The sequence below is a fragment of the Megalobrama amblycephala genome, linkage group LG24 (genome assembly GCF_018812025.1).
Source record: "Megalobrama amblycephala isolate DHTTF-2021 linkage group LG24, ASM1881202v1, whole genome shotgun sequence".
Taxonomy (NCBI): domain Eukaryota; kingdom Metazoa; phylum Chordata; class Actinopteri; order Cypriniformes; family Xenocyprididae; genus Megalobrama; species Megalobrama amblycephala.
Window position 1 is genome coordinate 16,979,687 of NC_063067.1, and position 21,649 is coordinate 17,001,335.

General features: G+C 40.4%; 1 protein-coding gene across 1 annotated transcript in view; it reads left to right on the forward strand.

Moving 5' to 3' along the window:
• camta1a (calmodulin binding transcription activator 1a) overlaps window positions 1–21,649 on the forward strand; it is a 436,791-nt gene that overhangs the window by 384,608 nt on the left and 30,534 nt on the right. Inside the window, 5 exon segments of the mRNA XM_048177455.1 lie at window positions 4,206–4,359; window positions 8,694–8,834; window positions 10,196–12,432; window positions 14,511–14,637; window positions 14,925–15,059. Of these exon segments, the coding sequence (XP_048033412.1) occupies window positions 4,206–4,359; window positions 8,694–8,834; window positions 10,196–12,432; window positions 14,511–14,637; window positions 14,925–15,059 (2,794 nt within the window).

Consider the following 21,649-nt stretch of genomic DNA (forward strand, 5'->3'; position numbering starts at 1 on the left):
TGAAACTAAAGCAGCTTCCATCAGTGACTAAACAGACAGCATTTTAGTATAAAGGTACCTTCGGAATCTGGTTTCAGACCAGGCTTCCAAGGGACCATGCTGTGTTGGTCTATCTGTTCACTGCCTATCTCACTGAAAATGTTTGGCCTGGGTTTCATTCCAAAAAACAAAAGAAAAACTTGAGAAATTAAATTATTTATATATATTTATATATATATATATACAGTGGGTACGGAAAGTATTCAGACCCCCTTAAATTTTTCACTCTTTGTTATATTGCAGCCATTTGCTAAAATCATTTAAGTTCATTTTTTTCATTCAAGAACAGTCACGGAGTTATTGTGAAGCCACTCCTTCGTTATTTTAGCTGTGTGCTTAGGGTCATTGTCTTGTTGGAAGGTAAACCTTCGGCCCATTCTGAGGTCCTGAGCACTCTGGAGAAGGTTTTCGTCCAGGATATCCCTGTACTTGGCCGCATTCATCTTTCCCTCGATTGCAACCAGTCGTCCTGTCCTGCAGCTGAAAAACCCCCCACTGCATGATGCTGCCACCACCATGCTTCACTGTTGGGACTGTATTGGACAGGTGATGAGCAGTGCCTGGTTTTCTCCACACATACCGCTTAGAATTAAGGCCAAAAAGTTCTATCTTGGTCTCATCAGACCAGAGAATCTTATTTCTCACCATCTTGGAGTCCTTCAGGTGTTTTTTAGCAAACTCCATGCGGGCTTTCATGTGTCTTGCACTGAGGAGAGGCTTCCGTCGGGCCACTCTGCCATAAAGCCCCGACTGGTGGAGGGCTGCAGTGATGGTTGACTTTCTACAACTTTCTCCCATCTCCCGACTGCATCTCTGGAGCTCAGCCACAGTGATCTTTGGGTTCTTCTTTACCTCTCTCACCAAGGCTCTTCTCCCCCGATAGCTCAGTTTGGCCGGACGGCCAGCTCTAGGAAGGGTTCTGGTCGTCCCAAACGTCTTCCATTTAAGGATTATGGAGGCCACTGTGCTCTTAGGAACCTTAAGTGCAGCAGAATTTTTTTGTAACCTTTCCAGATCTGTGCCTTGCCACAATTCTGTCTCTGAGCTCTTCAGGCAGTTCCTTTGACCTCATGATTCTCATTTGCTCTGACATGCACTGTGAGCTGTAAGGTCTTATATAGACAGGTGTGTGGCTTTCCTAATCAAGTCCAATCAGTATAATCAAACACAGCTGGACTCAAATGAAGGTGTAGAACCATCTCAAGGATGATCAGAAGAAATGGACAGCACCTGAGTTAATTATATGAGTGTCACAGCAAAGGGTCTGTTGTATTTTTTGTCATTATATTATATTATATATTGGGCTATTATTTATTTTATTTTTATTTTTATTGTAAATAAAATATTAATATGTATGATGTGCATAGTGGCTACAATTTCTCATTTCTTGATAGGAAGTTTTATGCATACATTTTATGCATTTAATTATTAATAAATGTATTTTTATAAATATTTTATTATTTATTATTCTAAATACTTTTTAAAAATATATTAAAATTATATTTTAAAAAATGTAATTACTTTCAGCTGCTCTATCCGACTTTCGGGAATGTGGGATATCATAGGCAGCGAAGTGTGTATCTCTTCTGAACAGGTTAATGCATTTTAGCACAGGACGTTGTGCAAACATTGTGGCAGAAATTGTGGCTCCTACTTCTTTATACTGCCTGCTAAGGCAGCATTTGTCAGCTTTCGGACACGGCCATGATCAGGTGTGGTTACCATGGTGCTCTCTGTAAAAGTGCCAGCGGCTGTATGAATGTTTTTCTCTGTGTGTATTACCCCATTGAGCATGCAGTATGCATAGATTTTGCACATGTACGTCAAAGAGTAATGCTGCAGGCGGGAGGCAGCACAGAGCCGCAGCCCCCAATTCACTCAGCACGTAATGCTCATAAAACTAATAAAAATGCTAATGAAAGGGACCGTTTTCTTCACTGTTTCAGTGTACGGATTCAGTTTGTGTATGTGTTATGTTTCTGCATTTCACGTGACATTCAAATGTTGGTGTTCTGGAATGAGTGGGATTTTGTGAGATTGTGTGTGTAATCTCTGTGGTGACAGGGGACCGCTTGTTCTGTGACTGTTTACAGCTCTTTGTAATCAGCGCTATTTATGATTACAAACAGAATTGATGTTGCTCGCACTGGCTAGATATGCTTTAAACAACCCCTATTCATAAGCTGCCAAAATGTATCCAGCGAACACTTGCTGACCTGAAATTGACAGAATTTGTTTATATATAAAATACGCACCCATTTTGAGTTGACAACCACAATGGTACAAAAAGCAGGTGCTTTGTAAGCCTCACACAACTCCTCCTGTGTTCACATTATGATCCCTGTTTGAGATGTTCTGTTCCCGGTTTTATCCACTCTCTGAATAACTTTGGCACTACGTACGATCAGTAAACAGTTGCGGCACTTTTGCGCACAAACACTTTTATTCACTAACCACTCTTGGCTTAACCAGGCGCCGCTGTGTGTATTTAAATTAAATCATTGTCATTCTTTTCAGTACAAACACGCCTCCTTTCTATGTAAATTAGGCTTATTATAGATTACACCTTATTCACAAGACTCAGCGCTATTTGCCTTTGCAATTAATGTTGCAGTAGTAGTATTGCCTGTGGAAAGCAGACTCTAAGCTGTTTAATTCAGAAGAGATGTTTTCTTGCGATCATGACAACAGTAATTCCTCAAATGATGGAGAAGAACGGGCAGCGAATAACATCTTTCACCTTTATACTCATTTCCATCACTCCATAAATGTGCTCATGTGTGCTGGCTAGCTGAAAAATATGCTAGCTAGTGCTAAACACATATTAACTAATATTAAAGGCTCAACAATAAGGATTTTTGGCCTTAGATTTTTGCTATTTTTTTATATTTATTAAAAATATTAAAAATGAAATTCAGTCATTAATTACTCACCCTTGTGTCATTCCAAACCCATGAGACTTTGCATTCATATTCTGAACCAAAATGAAGATCTCTTTAAAGGGGTGCTTGATTGTGATTTCACTTTTTTAACTTTAGTTAGTGTGTAATGTTGCTGTTAGAGCATAAACAACATCTGCAAAGTTACAACGCTCAAAGTTCATTGCAAAGGGAGATATTTTCTTTTACAGAATTCGCTTTATAAGGACTACAACAAACAGCTGGTAGGGACTACAACTAGCTTCTTCCTAGGTCTGTGACATCACAAACCCCAAAATTTGCATAAAACCTGCCCCCTGAGAACACGCAACAAAAGGAGGCGAGGCCATGTTGGGCTGCTTTAGAGAAAAGGAGGAGTTGTTGTAGTAGAGTGTTGTTGCCATGCTGTCATTTTACGCCAGACTGCTTCACAAATGAGGGTAATTTCAAAGCTGGATTTACAAAATGATTGACATGTTAGACGATGAGTTGAGTCAAAAGTTGTAACTTCTTCCTGAGTCTCTTCATCAGTGTCCGACTCCGGTTTGAACAATGCAAGGCTGAACACCATTACTGACAATCATCATTTTGGCTGCGGGAGATTCTCCAGCTTTGTTGTTGTTGAGCAACCGAAGCACGAGCTGTTAAAGCCTCTTCTGGAAAGTGGCCGGAAGCAGCAGCTCATTTGCATTTAAAGGGACACACAAAAACAGCATGTTTTTGCTCACACCCAAATAGGGGCAAATTTGACAAGCTATAATAAATGATCTGTGTGGTTTTTGAGCTGAAACTTCAGACACATTCTGGGGACACCAGAGACTTATATTACATATTGTAAAAGAGGCTTTATAGGTCCCCTTTAATGAAATCTGACTTTGTCCCTCCATTGGCAGCCTACACAACTGCCACTTTCAAGCCCCAGAAAGGTAGTAAAGACATCAATAAAGTGCTTTGTTTGTGCAAAAAAAAAAAAAACATAATTTACCACTTTATTTACAAAATATTCATCTCCACCATGCAACCTTTTAAATGTTTAAATTATTTTTCTTTCATTGCAAAATTAAAATGTATTACATTTTCCTTCAACTTTTTTATAATTAGTTTTTTTACAAAAAGAACACTTGCGACAAGCTGGAAATTTCACAGCTCCTTAAATGAAACTGTTATTATGAGACCTTTCCACTCACCACACCACATCTTCTTTTTTTCTTTTCCTCTTTCTCTCTCTTGTTCCTATCTTTTCCCCAGAACCCAGACATTGTGTTGGTCCACTACCTGAACGTGCCAGCTATTGAGGATTGTGGGAAGCCATGTGGGCCCATCCTGTGCTCCATCAATACAGACAAGAAAGAATGGGCCAAATGGACGAAGGAGGAACTCATTGGCCAGCTGAAACCCATGTGTGAGTGTCCAATCACATTCTTTCAACTGAATTCATAACCCGTTATGCACGTTTTAAGTGAAAATACGCTGCAAACAATGTCTGAAGAATTTGTTAGTTTTAATGTCTCTTTATTTAAAAAAAAAAAAAAAATTTAAAAACAGAACAATTTTGAAACATTAGTACAATTTAAAAGAAGTATTACTTATTTTAATGTGTTTTGAAATGTAATTAATTCCTGTGATGGTAAAGCTGAATTTTCAGCATCATTACTCCAGTCTGCAATGTCACATGATCTTTCAGAAATCATTCAATATGCTGATTTGTGGATTTCTTATTATTATCACTGTTGAAAACATATGTATATATATATATATAGAGAGAGAGAGAGAGAGAGAGAGAGAGAGAGAGAGAGATGGATAGATATTTAATTTACTAAAATATTAAGTAATATATAATAAATAGTACATTTAGTGAGGTTTACACTTAAATAAGTGGGGGGAAAATGCACTTCATATCTCCATATAATGTGTCACATATCTTGACATAATACAAGATACAGTGGTTCACACTGCCACAACAAACACCAACAGGATTACAAATCTAATCTAGCAAAACCCAACAGTTGTTGGTGCTGGTTAGGGCAGTGTGAACTAGCCTTTAGATGATTAGACAATGATACATGACGTTGTCTTCTATCATTTCTCTATGATTAATGCAAGACTGGTGCTGTTTTAGTTATGTGATGTTTCATGAGAAGTTCTCTCCCAGCTCAGCCTGCTCTAGCTTAACTGGCCCGTCTTACCTGCTGCACCCTGTGCCCTTTGTTCATAGCAGGACAAGTCTCCATGTAGAACCCTTGACATGATTATTACCTCACCGCCTGTGCATACCCACTCTGAGGCGCCCAGGTGTCTCAGGGTCAGTTGACCAATAGAAACCTGTCTAATGAGGATGTAGAAAAAAAGAAAAAAAAGGCGACGACGGCATGCATATAATCATGTTTACCCAGAGTCTTGTGAGGACGCGTCTCTGTATGTGATGCCTGCCATTGATCATTCGAACTAGGACAGGGCTGTCAAGGTAATGAATATATGAAGTCGGATCCCTCGCGTCAGCACTTTTAGACACTGGATGTCGGCGAGGGGAATACAGACGAGCTCAGCTGACATTGTAATCGCTGCCGCGTGTTACGATCCCCTTAAGAGCTCTCGTGGCAATCACTTAAGAGCTCCCTTTCACATTGACTTTAAGACACATGCTGTAAACTAATGTGTTCATTACACTTCATGCCTGAACTATATTGAAACCATTTGCCGTAATGCATGCAAGTCATTAACGTTGCAAATGGTGTGGACAATGGCAAAGGTGCGGGATGTCTTCCACAAGTCGGGCCAGTGCACTGTGACTAGGCTAATAGGGCCACAAGATTCACCCTCATAATCTTCAAACATCCATCCATGATGCGAGCTCATCTGAAGAGCAACAGTACCACCTAGTGGCGGAGCTGCGGACATGCTGCCTGTTAACAGTCAAAGATTCATTGTAAACTATATTAGCCATGCATAATTCATGGATGCATTATACATCAGCTCTACAAACCCAATGTGTTCCCTTGAGTGACCCATATCATACACAAACAGCTTGCATTCATTAACGGGACGAGGTGTGTTTTGAGTTGGGAGTGAATGCATTCCTCGACTGACAGTCCTCAGAGAAAGACTGCTGTAACTGTTGATGGGTTGTGGAGAAGTTTCTGTACCTCATTGTAGTGCATTTGCATCAGATACCATGGAAATGCATCGATGTTGAGGTTGCGTCATCACCTGCTTTGCTCGATATGAACGTGTTTCATCATTTTAGTGTGAAATATAGATTTGTTATTTTTGCCCTCAAGCTCTATTATGCAGGGTGATTTTTAAATTTTTGAAGCCACTGAGATGTATTTTAATTCGTCATCAAAGCTTTGAGCTTTCTTGTTATCTAGAATTCTACTTCATTGCATTATAAGAAACGTGATGAAATCCTAAATATATTTTTTATATTTCTGACAGTAACCAACAATATCTCGCTATTGTACTTAAAGGTAAATTACTTTTTTTTTCACCAAAAACTCTTTTAGTTCAGCCACTGTCATATAAAGAACACTTTTCACAATCAAATGAATTCCTGACAGATAAGATCAAGGCTGTAGATCTTTTTGTTGACGTTGATTATCAGTTATCATTCGGAAATACATAATCTTAGACCTAGTAAAATAGGTTGTAAATGTAGTTTTATGTACAAGTAGGCATGTGCAGCAGAGGTCAGATGACAGGTCATGGAAGGCAGCAGTTGCTTAGTCACACTACAGCTGGAGAGGAGAACAGGCCGGCCTGATTCATTTCTCTCCACTGATATAATTTAAGAGACTGGGGACCAGCCATGCCTGAAGCCCCCTTATTGCTGCATGAGCAGATGATCAGACACACACACAGGCACACACACAGTAGGGGGGCGAGATATCTGATGTGATTTATGGTTCCTGAAGATAGGCTGCGATTAAAGATACAAGTTGATGGGTGTGGTTACGAGGTGCTTTGAGCTTGTGGATATGGATGTGGCTGGCAGATTTGATTTGTCAGCAGCATTTTCAGTTTCAAAGTCTGTCAAAACCCTGAAACTAATAATATAAGAACAATAAATAAGAACCCCTTGAGATTGTATTCAAACCTTTTTAATAAATATGAATATAATATTATTAATTAAAATAAAAAAAAACATTTTTGTACATTTATTTCATTAAATATGCCATTTATTGCTTTTTTCATCATTTTTAATTATATTTATTTTATTTTTTAATTGGAATGATATTTTACTATTTTTTATTTTATTTAATAGTATATATATATATATATATATATATATATATATATATATATACATTTAAAAAAAAATTTAAATTTAGAATTCTAAAAATTTGTATTTAATTTGTATTATTAATTTATTTATTTTAATATTTAACCGTTATATTAATGTTAATATTTTATATCAATATTAATTACAATTTCTTGTAAGAATTTATTTTTTAAAAGAGATGAATTATAGCACAAGAGGACACAGCTGAAATGACTTGAATTTTCATGTCAAGTACCCAAATATTTTCTTGCGCACCCCTGGAGGACACTTTACGCTTCCCTGGGGGTGCGTGCAGCCCAGTTTGGGCACCGCTGCACTGAGGAAATGCATGAATTTCATTCCCCCAACATCATTCGGAGAAACTCAGACTCTGCGTCTGTGTGTGGTAGAGCAGACACAAGGAACATTGTGGGCTGTTTAAGCGAAAGGCCGACAGAACTGCATTAGTAACGGCCACTGTGGGCCACTATGGACTGAAATGTGGAAGAATCCCTGCGAGTCTAAATCAGAGGATTCTTCTTCAGATCCTCGCGGCCGACGCCTCCCGCCGATGTCACGCGTATCCACCAAACCTGCTCGCCCTTTCATTACATGACCTGCCTTGTGCAGCGACTCTGGTTCAAGCTCATGCTGCGAGATTGATTTGTCTGTTCGAGCATGGTCATGCTGGTGTAATGGCTTATGGAACGCCGCTGCGATTCTCTGGCCAAGCGCGGAATGGCAGAGCTCAGCAGAGCAGAGAAACCTGCTGTGTATGTGACAACTGTTGTGCCGGCTCCGGCTGGTGACGCAGCACTGTTTGCGAGTTCAAGCCAAACGCTTTTGTCTCTTTTATCTATTTTTGACTCTGTGTCTCTTTCTCTCTTCACCTCCCCTTTCCTCCCCTCGCTTTCACATGCAATCTCACCTCAGCTTGTTACGCTCACTGAAGTAGCAAAGCGTGCACAAGCCGTATTAAGGTAGCTCGATGCTGTTTGATATTCTAAATACCGTTCCTCTCCAGAGATCACCACATTTCCTTTGTTGCATTTATTTTTCCTTTTGCCATTTTACCGTTCCGGTTGTTGTTATTGTTCTTTTTCTCAAAGGAGAGAGGCTGAGCTTGGAAATTGTGATGGCAGCAGAGGGCATAAACAGCAAAAAGCACCTTGTCAAAGGGCTGGGACTTTTACTTGAGCAGAAGTGAGACGAGGAAGACTTTTGCTCTTTTTTTTCCTCCCTCGTCAGCTAAAAATTCACCCTTAACAGGCCCAAATCTGTTCTTGAACTTTCCGTGTTCCTGTCTGAGGTTAGAAAGTAGACCGAAAAGAATTGCGAGAAATGACTGGACAAAGTGGTTTTGATATGGAGTCTGGCTCTGAGGTAAGGTCAGGGATGTAGTGCACAGGTGGGGTGGGGGAGGGTTTGGAAGGCTCGGCTGGTGGGCTGACAACTGTGTCTCCTCTCTCCCTCGGCAGTTCATGGCATCAAGTGGACTTGCAGCAATGGGAACAGCAGCTCTGGCTTCTCTGTGGAGCAGCTGGTGCAGCAGATACTGGACAGCCACCAGACCAAGCCTCCTCCCCGGACTCACAACTGCCTCTGCACTGGCACTCTGGGTAAGGGACAGACAGGAGGGTTGGGGTATGGGAGAGAGGCAGTCAGAAAGACACAGGTAGAGACAGAGGAAGCAGATAGTGCTTTAAATATGTCTTCAAGAACTTTGAAAGTTGAGGTGAGTGTAGAGCAGCAGACTGAATGCCTAATTAGAGTACAGCAGCTTCTAGGTCCATAGATGTGCTGATTTATTGAGCTGTCTGTTGTAATGACACCACTGGGGGGCGTAATGTTCCTGTGTATCTGTGAAGTAAGGGCAGTCTTTTTTACTCAAGTATACAACAAATGAATTTTCACCTTGTACTTCATCACAAATATCCAACACAGCACTTTACAGTCCCATGGTGTTGCTCCTGTAGGGTGCCGTTACTCTGAAGCAAATTGAATTGAGTGTTTAAAACAAATGATCGTGGGGTAGATTGATTGCCATTTGTTGTATGTTCATATAAAATTCATTTGCCAAGTATGCAGTAAAATGAGTAATGAGACATATCAGCCGTTTATTAACAAAACGGTAAAGCTGTGTGTTGGCTTCTCATGAAACAATTAATACTGATGATTGATGGTCTCTATAAAGGCATAAATTAATCTCCGTGTTCATTCAAATCAACATCAAAGCATTTCAGTCCATTTCAAAGACTTTATGTGGACCATTCTTTGAAATGCTTATTATTTTCAGCGTACTAAGCAAACAAGAGCTTTTTATAGTGGTGTCATATATAAAATAATTATTATAATGTGTTTTTGTATTATTCTAATGTAGTTTCAATGGAATAAATAATAGGGGAAAGGGGGCATACTGTTGATTATGTTCATTTAAAAACTGTTATTGTTAATATTAATAATAATGTAAATGCATTGAAAGGGTACTCGCACCTGAGCCCACTGCCACCCGGTGGCCTTAGGAAAACAGTGAATAGTGGGCAAGACATGCATTAAATATAGGATAAATATGGCAGTCATTTCCTGCTGCCAGTAGGTGGCGTTTTGAATACAACTTATAATGTAAATAATGAGAATAATACTAATAATAATGGGAACAATGTTAATTGTAAAAGGCATAATGTCATTAAGTAGTCAGTAATATTAATCATTCTGAATGAAATAAAATGGATAATAATTGTATTATTTTTGTTATTATTATATCAAATCTATTTTGTATATAATAATAATAATAATGTACATTTTGATAATGCTAGGTATTCTGTTGATTATGGGAATAAAGGAGTCAGATATATTAATTGTTCTGAATGAAATAGTATGGATAATGTTAATAAATAATAATACATTATTTTTTATTATTATAATTAATAATTGTTAAATAGTTTGGAGAATGACTAGCTATTTTGTTATGTCTCTGCAGGTGCTGGAAGCAGTGTGCATCATAAATGTAACAGCGCCAAACACCGCATTATCTCTCCCAAAGTGGACCCTCGCTCCGGAGGCTACAGCAGCACCCACTCTGAGCTCCAGAATAATGATGTGTCAGAGGGCAAGACAGAACACAGCCACAGCAGCAAGAACAGTGGGGGAACAGGAGGAGGGAGCGTACGTGAGAAACGCAACGGCAAGGTCCACAAACCTGTGCTGCTGCACCAAAACAGCACTGAGGTGTCCTCCACCAATCAGGTGGAAGTGCCAGACACAACCCAGAATTCCCCTGTGTCCATCAGCAGTGGGCTGAACTCAGACCCCGACATGGCTGACAGCCCAGCGGTCACAGGCATGGGCCACGTTGCCTCCGTCATGAGCAACCTATCCCAGAGTGTTTTCATGTCTGAGGTGACTGGGGATCCCGTCTACAGCATGTCCCCCACTGGAGGCCCCAATACCCATATTATGGGCCCAGATGCCACCTCTCACAGCCTGGTCTTAGCAGTCACCTCTGACAGCCACAAATTTGCCTTTCCAGGAAGTGGGAGCGCAGATGCAGGTGGTCCCGGAGCAGACGGGTTGTCCATGCTGTCTGCCTCTGGCGTCTCTGAGGAGCTTGTCCTCTCCAGCAGCCTAGACTCTGGCAGCATTAAAATCCCAGAAACCACTATGAACTTCGACCCTGACTGCTTCCTGAATAACCCGAAGCAGGGCCAGACATATGGGGGAAGTGGATTAAAGCAGGAGAATGGCACATCCAGTGCCTCGTCCTCCTCGACAGCTAACACCAACGGTTTGCAGCGCTCGCCAACTATATCCGATTCAAACTACGGATTCAGTTCTGCACTGGTGAAGAACATCAAGACTGAAGACACTTCCTTTGAACAACAGCTGGCCAAAGAAGGAAGCTACCAGGTGGGGGCGGTCGTAAGCTGTAGTGTTTCCAGTGGCTCTGGCGCCGAGAACTCACTCACCTTGACCCCTGCTGCCTCTCTGCTACCCTCTGGAGGGGGCCTGAGTCCAAGCACAACCCTGGAGCAGATGGATTTCAGCGCAATCGATGCAAAGCAGGACTACTCTGCCGGTGCCACTGCAGTAGGTTATAGCCAGGCAATGAACAACTTAGCTCACCAGAACCGATCTCCAAGCTTCTTCCTTCAAGAACCACCACAGCCAGCCCAGAACCAGCAAGGCCGACAGAGCTCCAGCCAGAAGGGCCACCTGCTGGAGCATAACTCACCTGATGGAGGCTACATGGGTCTGCAGGTTGTAAAGACGGAATCGCCCGGTAGTAATGGCCATCTCCACCACCATCACGCCCACCAGGGCCAGCACAGACCCAACTGCAATGGAGGCTCACCCACCGAGGCCCAGGGACAGGCTGGCTCGCTGCAGCTCCTCCAATACCAGGGTGGTTTTCCAGGCCTTGGTCCAGAGCACGAGGAAGTTGTCAGTATAGATCAGAGCCGCAGTGTTGGGTCCGGTCAGGCTGGGGCCACTGAGAATGGGACGGATGGTTTACTAAAGTCTGGGGATCATCTACAAGCCTGCAGAGGAGGAAACGGAGAGAGCGGAGGAGCAGAACACTTCATGCAGCAGAGCTCTGAGAATGGAGCAGGAGCCGAGGCCGTGGCTTTGAGGAATGGAAACACCACAAGCGGGCCCAACAATGGCTCGCAACAGCAGCTCCAGCCACTGCTTCAGGGAGCTAATTTGGTTCAGGGGCTCTACAACACTCACCACGGGCTTAGTGGACCTGGAGCCAATGGGGGAGGAGGCACAGGCATGGAAATCAGCTTGGATCATTTTGACATCTCTTTTGGAAACCAGTTTTCTGACCTCATCAACGACTTCATCTCTGTAGACAGCGGATCCACAGCCGTAGGGGCTGCAGGAACGTTATACACCCACCAGCTGGTGGCCCCACCTGGGTCGGACGGAACGGCCACCTCAGGTGGGAACCAACAGCAAGGTCAAGAGGATACAACCAACAGGGTGTCAGGATACAGCCCCTCAGAGCTCTGCCTCCAGTCATGCTGCAGCCCCCAGTCTTTAGGGGGAGGTGCTGGTGCTGGAGGAGGGTCAGGAGAGACAGGATCACTGGCCTACATGCATGTCGCTGAAGTAGTCTCAGCAGCGGTGGCCCAGGGCACTCTGGGAATGTTGCAGGCCACCGGACGACTTTTCATGGTCACAGACTACTCTCCAGAGTGGTCCTATCCAGAGGTATGTCTGTTAGAATTAAATGATTTAAATTTATTTTTTTCTGTATTTCAATTACATACTCAAAACCTCGAAATATTATTTATTAATATTATTATTGTTAGATAATAATAATAATAACTACAACAATAATAATAATAATTATTATTATTATTATTATTATTATTATTATTTATACATCAGGTTAGTTCTCCCAAAAATGAAAATTCTGTCAATTACTCACCCTCATATCGTTCCAAACCCATAAGAACATTGTTCATCTTCGGAACACAAAGTAAGATGTTTTTGATGAAATCCGAGAGACTCCTCAATTTAGCCACCACTTTTAAGGCCCAGAAATGTACTAAAGACATTGCTAAAATAGTCCATTTGACTACAGTGGTTCAACCTTAATTTTATGAAGCAACGAGAATACTTTTTTGTGCACAAAATCAAAAAAAAAAAAAACGACTTTGTTGAAAAATCTCTTCTCTTCCATGTCAGTCTCCTACACAGTTGACGTCGTAAGCACAGTGCAGCGCTCCCTTGTTTATATCTAAACGCTGGCTCAGTATTGGCCGACGCTGTACACGTGAGCAGCATGACGCATACGTGTGATGCTGATGCAGGAGCCAGCCAATAATGAGTCAGCATTCTGATGTAAACAGGGAAGCCTGCACTGTGTTTACTGCGTCAACTGCATAGGAGACTGACATGGAAGACAAGACATTGTTAAATAAAGTCGTTATTTTTGTTTTGTTTTTGCACACAAAAAGTATTCTCATTGCTTCATAAAATTAAGGTTGAACCACTGTAGTCACATGGACTATTTTAACAAAGTCTCAAGTACCTTTCTGGGCCTTGAAAGTGGTGGCTAAATTGCTGTCTATTGAGGAGTCAGAGAGCTCTCGGATTTCATCAAAAACATCTTAATTTGTGTTCCGAAGATGAACAATGTTCTTACGGGTTTGGAACGATATTGTTCCAAAATATGAACAAAGGTCTTACAAGTTTGTCGTTAATGTCGTTAACATTAGGGTGATATGACAGAATATTCATTTTTGGGTGAACTAACCCTTTAATTTATGAACCCTGTATTTGACATCTGAAAGGGTTAGTTCACCCAAAAATGAAAATTCTGTCATTATTACTCACCCTCATGCCGTTCCACACCCGTAAGACCTTTGTTAATCTTTGGAACATAAATTAAGATATTTTAGTTAAAATCCGATGGCTCCGTGAGGCCTGCATAGCATAGCAATGACACTTCCTCTCTCAAGATCCATAAAGGTACTAAAAACATATTTAAATCAGTTCATGTGAGTACAGTGGTTTAATATTAATATTATAAAGCGTTGAGAATATTTTTGGTGCGCCAAAAATAAACAAAATAACAACTTATTTAGTGATGGCCGATTTCAAAACACTGCTTCATGAAGATTCGGAGCACAAATGAATCAGTGTATCGAATCATGATTCAGATCGCATGTCAAACTGCCAACGGCTGAAATCACGTGACTTTTGTTCTCCGAACAGCAGTGTTTTGAAATCGGCCATCACTAAATGAGTCGTTATTTTGGGGTTTTTTTGGCGCTCCGATAATATTCTCGTTGCTTTATAATATTAATATTGAACCACTGTACTCAGATGAACCGATTTAAATATGTTTTTAGTACCTTTATGGATCTTGAGAGAGGAAGTGTCATTGCTCCCTATGAAGGCCTCACGGAGCCATCAGATTTCAACTAAAATATCTTAATTTGTGTTCCAAAGATTAACGAAGGTCTTACAGGTGTGGAACGACATGAGGGTAAGTAATAAATGACAGAATTTTCATTTTTGGGTGAACTAAGCCATGAGCATCTCTAGTGTTGTTGCATTCTTACACCACGAGATGGCAGAATAGCCTTGGAAACAAATTTAAAACGTATTGATGTTGTAGTCTTATTTTCTTCCACAAGATGGCATTGTAGCATGTGCATTTTATTTTCCTTTCAAATGCTGCCTTAATATAAATCTTTATTTAAACCTTCATTTATTTTAATGATTATGATAACATGATAAGCATATATCATGTGAGGATTTTTTCCTCCATATTTCAGGGTGGTGTGAAGGTCTTAATCACAGGGCCATGGCAGGAAGACAGCAGCAGCTACACCTGCCTGTTTGATCAGATCTCTGTCCCTGCCTCTCTCATCCAGCCTGGAGTTTTACGTTGCTACTGTCCTGGTAACTTTACATTATATATATACAGAAGTTACTGACTTATTAAAATACCATATTTAAGAAGCAAATATTAATTCGTATTATACAAGTACATATTAAATATTGTGCTTCTAAAAAGAAAAGTCTGTTTATTACTTCAAATAAACTATTAAATCATTTCCTGGATTGCAGTGAATCTCTGTAAGCCCTCAGATGTCGCCCCTGATAAGGAGCAGAACTGCATGAACTCTCATAAGCGTCAGTGTGATTTCCTCTGATCTCTCTAATTATGGGCTTGTGTGTGTCTGCAGCCCATGACACCGGCTTGGTGACTCTACAGGTGGCTGTCAGTAATCAAATCATCTCTAACTCGGTTGTGTTTGAGTATAAAGCCCGTGCACTGCCCTCCCTACCTTCATCCCAGCATGACTGGCTGTCACTTGATGGTAGGTCTTCCTCTCTGTCTTTTTCTGCATTTGTGAGAGAAAAAAAATGTCACTTTACTAAATCTGGAACCCATCATGTGACCCCTGATTATTGAGCTACTTGAAGTAGGTGATTATATAATGGTGTCTTGGCCCGAGGCTTTTCTAATTATCCCACATTCAGTATTAACAAATTAAAAGCACATCTGATCAAGATAAAGAGTATGCCATGAAGACAGAGAAAGAGTGTGTGTTAACAGCAAATTTAGATTGTAGGAAGGGTAAGATGTCCATGTGCGAGGTTTGCTTTACATTGACCTCTAGATGGGGATAGAGGGCATGTTTAGCAAATAAAGCAGAATTCTGTTGAAGTCTAAGCAATCACCACCAGTGCTGAATATGTATTTGAGGTCAACAAGCAAAGTGTGTTCTTCAGAGCTAAAGGGAGGGTAGACCACCCTGTAATTAGGTAGAATCTGTGTTAAAGGGCTATAAGAACAACAGGAAGGGCTTTTGATGCTTGTTTTGCCCTTTGTGCTCTAATCTGAGGTACGGCAAGTACAAAGGAAAGAGGCAGTGATTTATATAAGTGGTTAATACTTTAGGGTCAAGGGAAAGGGCAGTCTGGAAATAGTACACTGATGACTTTGATGAGCTTTCCGTGACATAAGACAAAGTGAAGGTTGATTGCTTCTTCACATCTGGCTTGGCTTAAAGTCACCATGAAATCAAAATTGATAATTGGCTTATTTTTTATGGTATATTGCAGTGTTTATTTTAAATTATTTATTGTATCTATGCATATCATTGTTTGTTTGTTTTTTTAAATCAATGTACCCTCATAATCTTTAAGCAAAATACCCTCCCATTTACAATGACATCTCTTGTGGCCAGCTGTCACTCACATGAGATCACAGCAGTAGACAACCTACAACATTCTAATCAATTCCCCATGAACAAAATCAAATTTTTCATGCATTTACATTCATACATGAATTTGTTTGCACAAAAATGCTATTTTATTATATGACATTTTATTAACATTAACTTTGTAATAAGGTTGTTAAAAATTGTTAACAGGTAATGAATGCACTGGGTATCATGAGCTAACGTTTTAAAAATGATTTAATCTATTTAATTAATAAATGTACTATTATTCATTGTTACTTCATGTCAGTGTTGTTATTGTTAACTAAACCTATTGAAATTAACATTAGCTGTTGAGTTCGAGTTCCAGCATAGTATATATATAATAGTATATAAATAATATAAAATGACAGATTGATGGTTATTCTTAATACTTTAATGTAAACTTGAAGTGTTTAAATTTATTGGTAATATGTACAAACCCGATTCCAAAAAAAGTTGGGACACTGTACAAATTTTGAATAAAAACAGAATGCAATGATGTGGAAGTTTCAAATTTCAATATTTTATTCAGAATACAACATAGATGACATATCAAATGTTTAAACTGAGAAAATGTATAATTTTAAGGGAAAAATAAGTTGATTTTAAATTTCATGGCATCAACACATCTCAAAAAAGTTGGGACTAGGCCATGTTTACCACAGTGTGGCATCCCCTCTTCTTTTTATAACAGTCTGCAAACGTCTAGGGACTGAGGAGACAAGTTGCTAAAGTTTAGGAATAGGAATGTTGTCCCATTCTTGTCTAATACAGGCTTCTAGTTGCTCAACTGTCTTAGGTCTTCTTTGTCGCTTTATGATGCGCCAAATGTTTTCTATGGGTGAAAGATCTGGACTGCAGGCTGGCCATTTTAGTACCCGGATCCTTCTTCTATGCAGCCATGATGTTGTAATTGATGCAGTATGTGGTCTGGCATTGTCATGTTGGAAAATGCAAGGTCTTCCCTGAAAGAGATGACGTCTGGATGGGAGCATATGTTGTTGTAGAACTTGGATATACCTTTCAGCATTGATGGTGCCTTTCCAGATGTGTAAGCTGCCCATGCCACACGCACTCATGCAACCCCATACCATCAGAGATGCAGGCTTCTGAACTGAGCACTGATAACAACTTGGGTTGTCCTTGTCCTCTTTAGTCCGGATGATATGGTGTCCCAGTTTTCCAAAAACAAATTTTGATTTGTCTGACCACAGAACAGTTTTCCACTTTGCCACAGTCCATTTTAAATGAGCCTTGGCCCAGAGAAAACGCCTGCGCTTCTGGATCATGTTTAGATATGGCTTCTTTTTTGACCTATAGAGTTTTAGCCGGCAACGGCAAATGGCACGGTGGATTGTGTTCACCGACAAGTATTCTGGAAGTATTCCTGAGCCCATGTTGTGATTTCCATTACAGTAGCATTCCTTAATGTGATGCAGTGCCTAAGTCTAAGGGCCCGAAGATCACGGGCATCCAGTATGGTTTTCCGGCCTTGACCCTTACACACAGAGATTATTCCAGATTCTCTGAATCTTTGGATGATATTATGCACTGTAGATGATAACTTCAAACTCTTTGCAATTTTTCTCTGAGAAACTCCTTTCTGATATTGCTCCACTATTTTTCACCGCAGCATTGGGGGAATTGGTGATCCTCTGCCCATCTTGACTTCTGAGAGACACTGCCACTCTGAGAGGCTTTTTTTATGCCCAATCATGTTGCCAATTGACCTAATAAGTTGCAAATTGGTCCTCCAGCTGTTCCTTATATGTACATTTAACTTTTCCGGCCTCTTATTACTACCTGTCCCAACTTTTTTGGAATGTGTAGCTCTCATGAAATCCAAAATGAGCCAATATTTGGCATGACATTTCAAAATGTCTCACTTTCAACATTTGATATGTTATCTATATTCTATTGTGAATAAAATATAAATTTATGAGATTTGTAAATTATTGCATTCCTTTTTTATTCACAATTTGTACAGTGTCCCAACTTTTTTGGAATCGGGTTTGTAGAAATTAGCATTAACCTAGATTAATAAATGCATTAAAAATAGTGTTCATTATTAGTTAATGATACTTGATGCACTAGCAAATGGTAACAAATTCAACTTAAAGTTTTACCATATTAACCATTAATAAGGATGTAAAGTTTGTTTTGGAAGCAGTCTGCAAGAAGTTGAAACGAAAAAGAGGCTTTCGCACCAGGTAGTTATAGGAACTAGCCACTAGGGGTGTGAATCGTCACTGATCTAATTCAATTCGATTACGATTATCATGTCAACATTCCGATTCGATTCCACGATGCATCGCGATGCATCACGATGCGTTGCATCCTTCATTTTCAATATTACTGCACATGGACATTTTCGTCAATGAATACAAGCGGTCAGATATGAACTCCTAGGAAGTACACTTACTGAATGTAGCAAACATCAAACAAAACTTAAGTCTGAACACAGCATATGACAGAAGCATTTAGAACTAATAAACACTAGTAAATACTAAAAGTGCATGAAACTCTCAAGTAGTGTACTTAAATTACAATAATGCTCGCATACACTTGATGCGACAAATGATGTCAGAGAAACGTCAGTAGGTTATAATCGATTGTGGTCTATTACTGCATGTAGAATAGTCCACGTCCCTGAGAACTAAATTTTCCCCTAAGGCCATTTTCATGGTTGCATTTGCACCACCAGTAGGAACTCTGAAGTGCCGTAAGCCGCGCCTGTTGTTGTGACTTTTATTTTGATGGCGCTGAGAATGCCAGAGCCTGAGCAAGAAGTTCTTTAAAAGTTCTGTCTAATACGTTATTAGATTATTTATTCAATTACATGAATTGTTACACAAAGAAAGTAAACAGTATATGAAAAAGTATTAGTGTTTGCCGTGTGGTTTATGCCCAGTGTCACTAGCTAAGCAGAAATACATGATCATGTTTTGCTTGGTCCCCTCAAAATTTCATTCATGTTTTCCATGTTCAGAGAGTTAGTTCATGGAATAAATATATAGGCTATAAACTGTTTACATGGCTTTTTTTTTTTTTAAATAATGGCGGGTGCTGGTGTTTCAGTGTACACCAATCAGTGTACACTTACATCACTGGTAGTTTCTTTTGTGCTGGGTTACTCTGAAGTAAGAGCTAATTTAATACCCCCAAAAGACATTCCTAGAACTAAAATCGTTCCCAGTTCCTGCGGTGCAAACACTCCAAAAAAGCAGGTAATTCTGCCATTAGTTCTAGGAACTACAAAAAGGTTCCTCCGGTGCAAAAGCCCCTAAAGAAAGACATGTGACTCAGATCCACTATTAAACACTTACGCAGTACTGATTCTGCTACTTGCTTTGTGCACACATTGTGAATTTTACACCATCCTTTAGCTGTCCCAGGCTGTTAGTGATAACTTAAACACAAGGGTTTAAGTCTAATCGTACCATCGCTGTGGGGGATTTGCCCTCTTTAAAGCCTGGCAAACCAAATACAATCCCACACACGCTTCAGCGCTACCCAGACTGCCTCAAACTGAGGCTGTGGCGTCAAAGAGCTTATGAAAATATTGGAGCATATGGGCAAAGTGACACGCCTGCCAATTTGACGTCCGAAGCTCTAATCTGCTTGCTCCGATCAGGTGATAGGCGCTTTAGCCAAGACAAACAATCTCGATGAATGGTTTGGGCAATGAGGAGTGGCAGCCAGTGTTCAGATACAGCATGTGTTTGACAAGCCTGATGTTTGGAGAGCAGAAGACTAAGCCAAACCAGTACAGATGATCACGCATTACAGATGCACTTACTGTATTTCACTGCACATATTTATTAAACTGCCGAATTCTGTGAGTATTTAATCTGGGAGGTGTGTGTGCTTGTGTTATAAGGACAGGCTAAGTGCTCTGTCTCCTATGAGTCTGAGTAAAGAAGAGAGTGCCAGTGCCTGTGTGTGGTGCTGTTTGTCTGTGGAGGTGGGGGCGGGGGGGTGAGTGTTGTTGCTGCAGTGTGCATTGACAGGGTAAAGTAGGGCATGGTGGAGGAGCCTGTGGAAAGGGACAGCTGCAATGCAGACAGCCCTTAAGGCAGAAAAAGGGAGCAACAGAGGACCGAAGCCCCTCAGAACCCTGTGTCCGTTCAAACAGCACAACACCAGTCCATTCACGTCTCAGACAGCACAACCATGCGCTTTTGACTTGAATTCGTTTGTATGCACACTTAAACTACTTTAATGACTAAATTGTCTACAATATACTACATTGTTATGGTAATTCAACATTCATTGAGTTCTCAAGAACTTTTTCTTAATGCATTTTCATTCAGTGTTTTGTAAACTTAAGTGGCAAACGGTTGGTTTATTGGATTAGCGGATAAGAATAAGCTTAACTGAATTAGAGTGAGTCATCAGTTGGTTTGACTTTAAGCACGTCATGAAACAATGCTGCCTGGAAATGAGGGTGCATGCAAGGAATTCAAAAACTTACTAACTTACTAAGTTATTCCCGACTCCTGCTCTGACTCATGAAATAATGGGTGGTTCAACCGAGTGTGATATTGGCAAGTGCATTTGCACCTACTTAAAAAGTGAAGTTAGAATATCAATGGACTTAGTACATAAGAATTTGCTACAAGTTTGAGATAGGACAAGTCTCAAGTTTTCTTTGTTAGGCATGTTATTGATACAAATTTTACAAGTATATTGAAAAGATAGTATGCACAGGCTATATAAGCAGTACAGTTAGGACGTGGCCAATGTGACACTGTTGTTTATCAATAGAGAGCCATAACTAGGCTATAATCATATTCAATCCTGTTTCTGGATTTTGGGGGTTCTTCACTTGCTACTGCACTGACTCTCACTCTTGGTCATTAAACCACAGCCTGGTTTCTATATTGAGCACTACTGTCAAATAAAACGATTTCGAGACAAACCTCAGCGTCTGCTGTTTGACACTACATTTATCGTTTCCTTTCAGCTGTGTGCTCTGATGCTCTAATGGCACACAGCTGCCTGCCTTGATTTGTCATAATGCAGAATGGGGGCGGGGCTTTGCTTCTCTCTGCAGCATTGCAGGTACGAAGCCACAGGCTGGAGTCGTCGTGCACTGTAACCGTGACCAGTATATTGTCTTCACGCCAGTCCATACTGTCCACCGAGTAAACTGTGCGTCCAAATTACTGACTACTTATTCTGTGGTCAATCGATGCCGCTCTTCACACATTACTGAAATAAACCAGCGTTTTTATCACAATGCCTATGATTTGAAAATATAAGGAAAGTAAACAGTCGTTCAAATAGATATAATATTATTCGTCAGGCCTCGTACATGCACCTAGTTCCAGGTTAATTTTTTGGTCACCTCCTAAAAAGCGTTCATGTTTATGGGAAAATTCAGTTTGAATAACTGAGGAAAAAGTGCAGTAGTCATTATTAATGGGAAAGACAGTGTCACATGCTGTCTTTTCCATTAATAATTTCGGCGTTTGCTTCAGTTTTTTGCTTTGTCTTCGTGGCTCGTGGAAAAACTAGGGCGTCTGTTTACCTGCGGCACGTGCGCAGCGTCTCCTCTCGCTGAGATTCATGCACGCGCGCGCACGGGGGAGCAGTAGTCAGTGTTGCCAAATCTCACAAGAAAATCAAGCGAATGCTCTGAAAAATAAATCAGCTATTTCTATTTATTTTGCTAATATCTTTTTATTATATCATGGAGA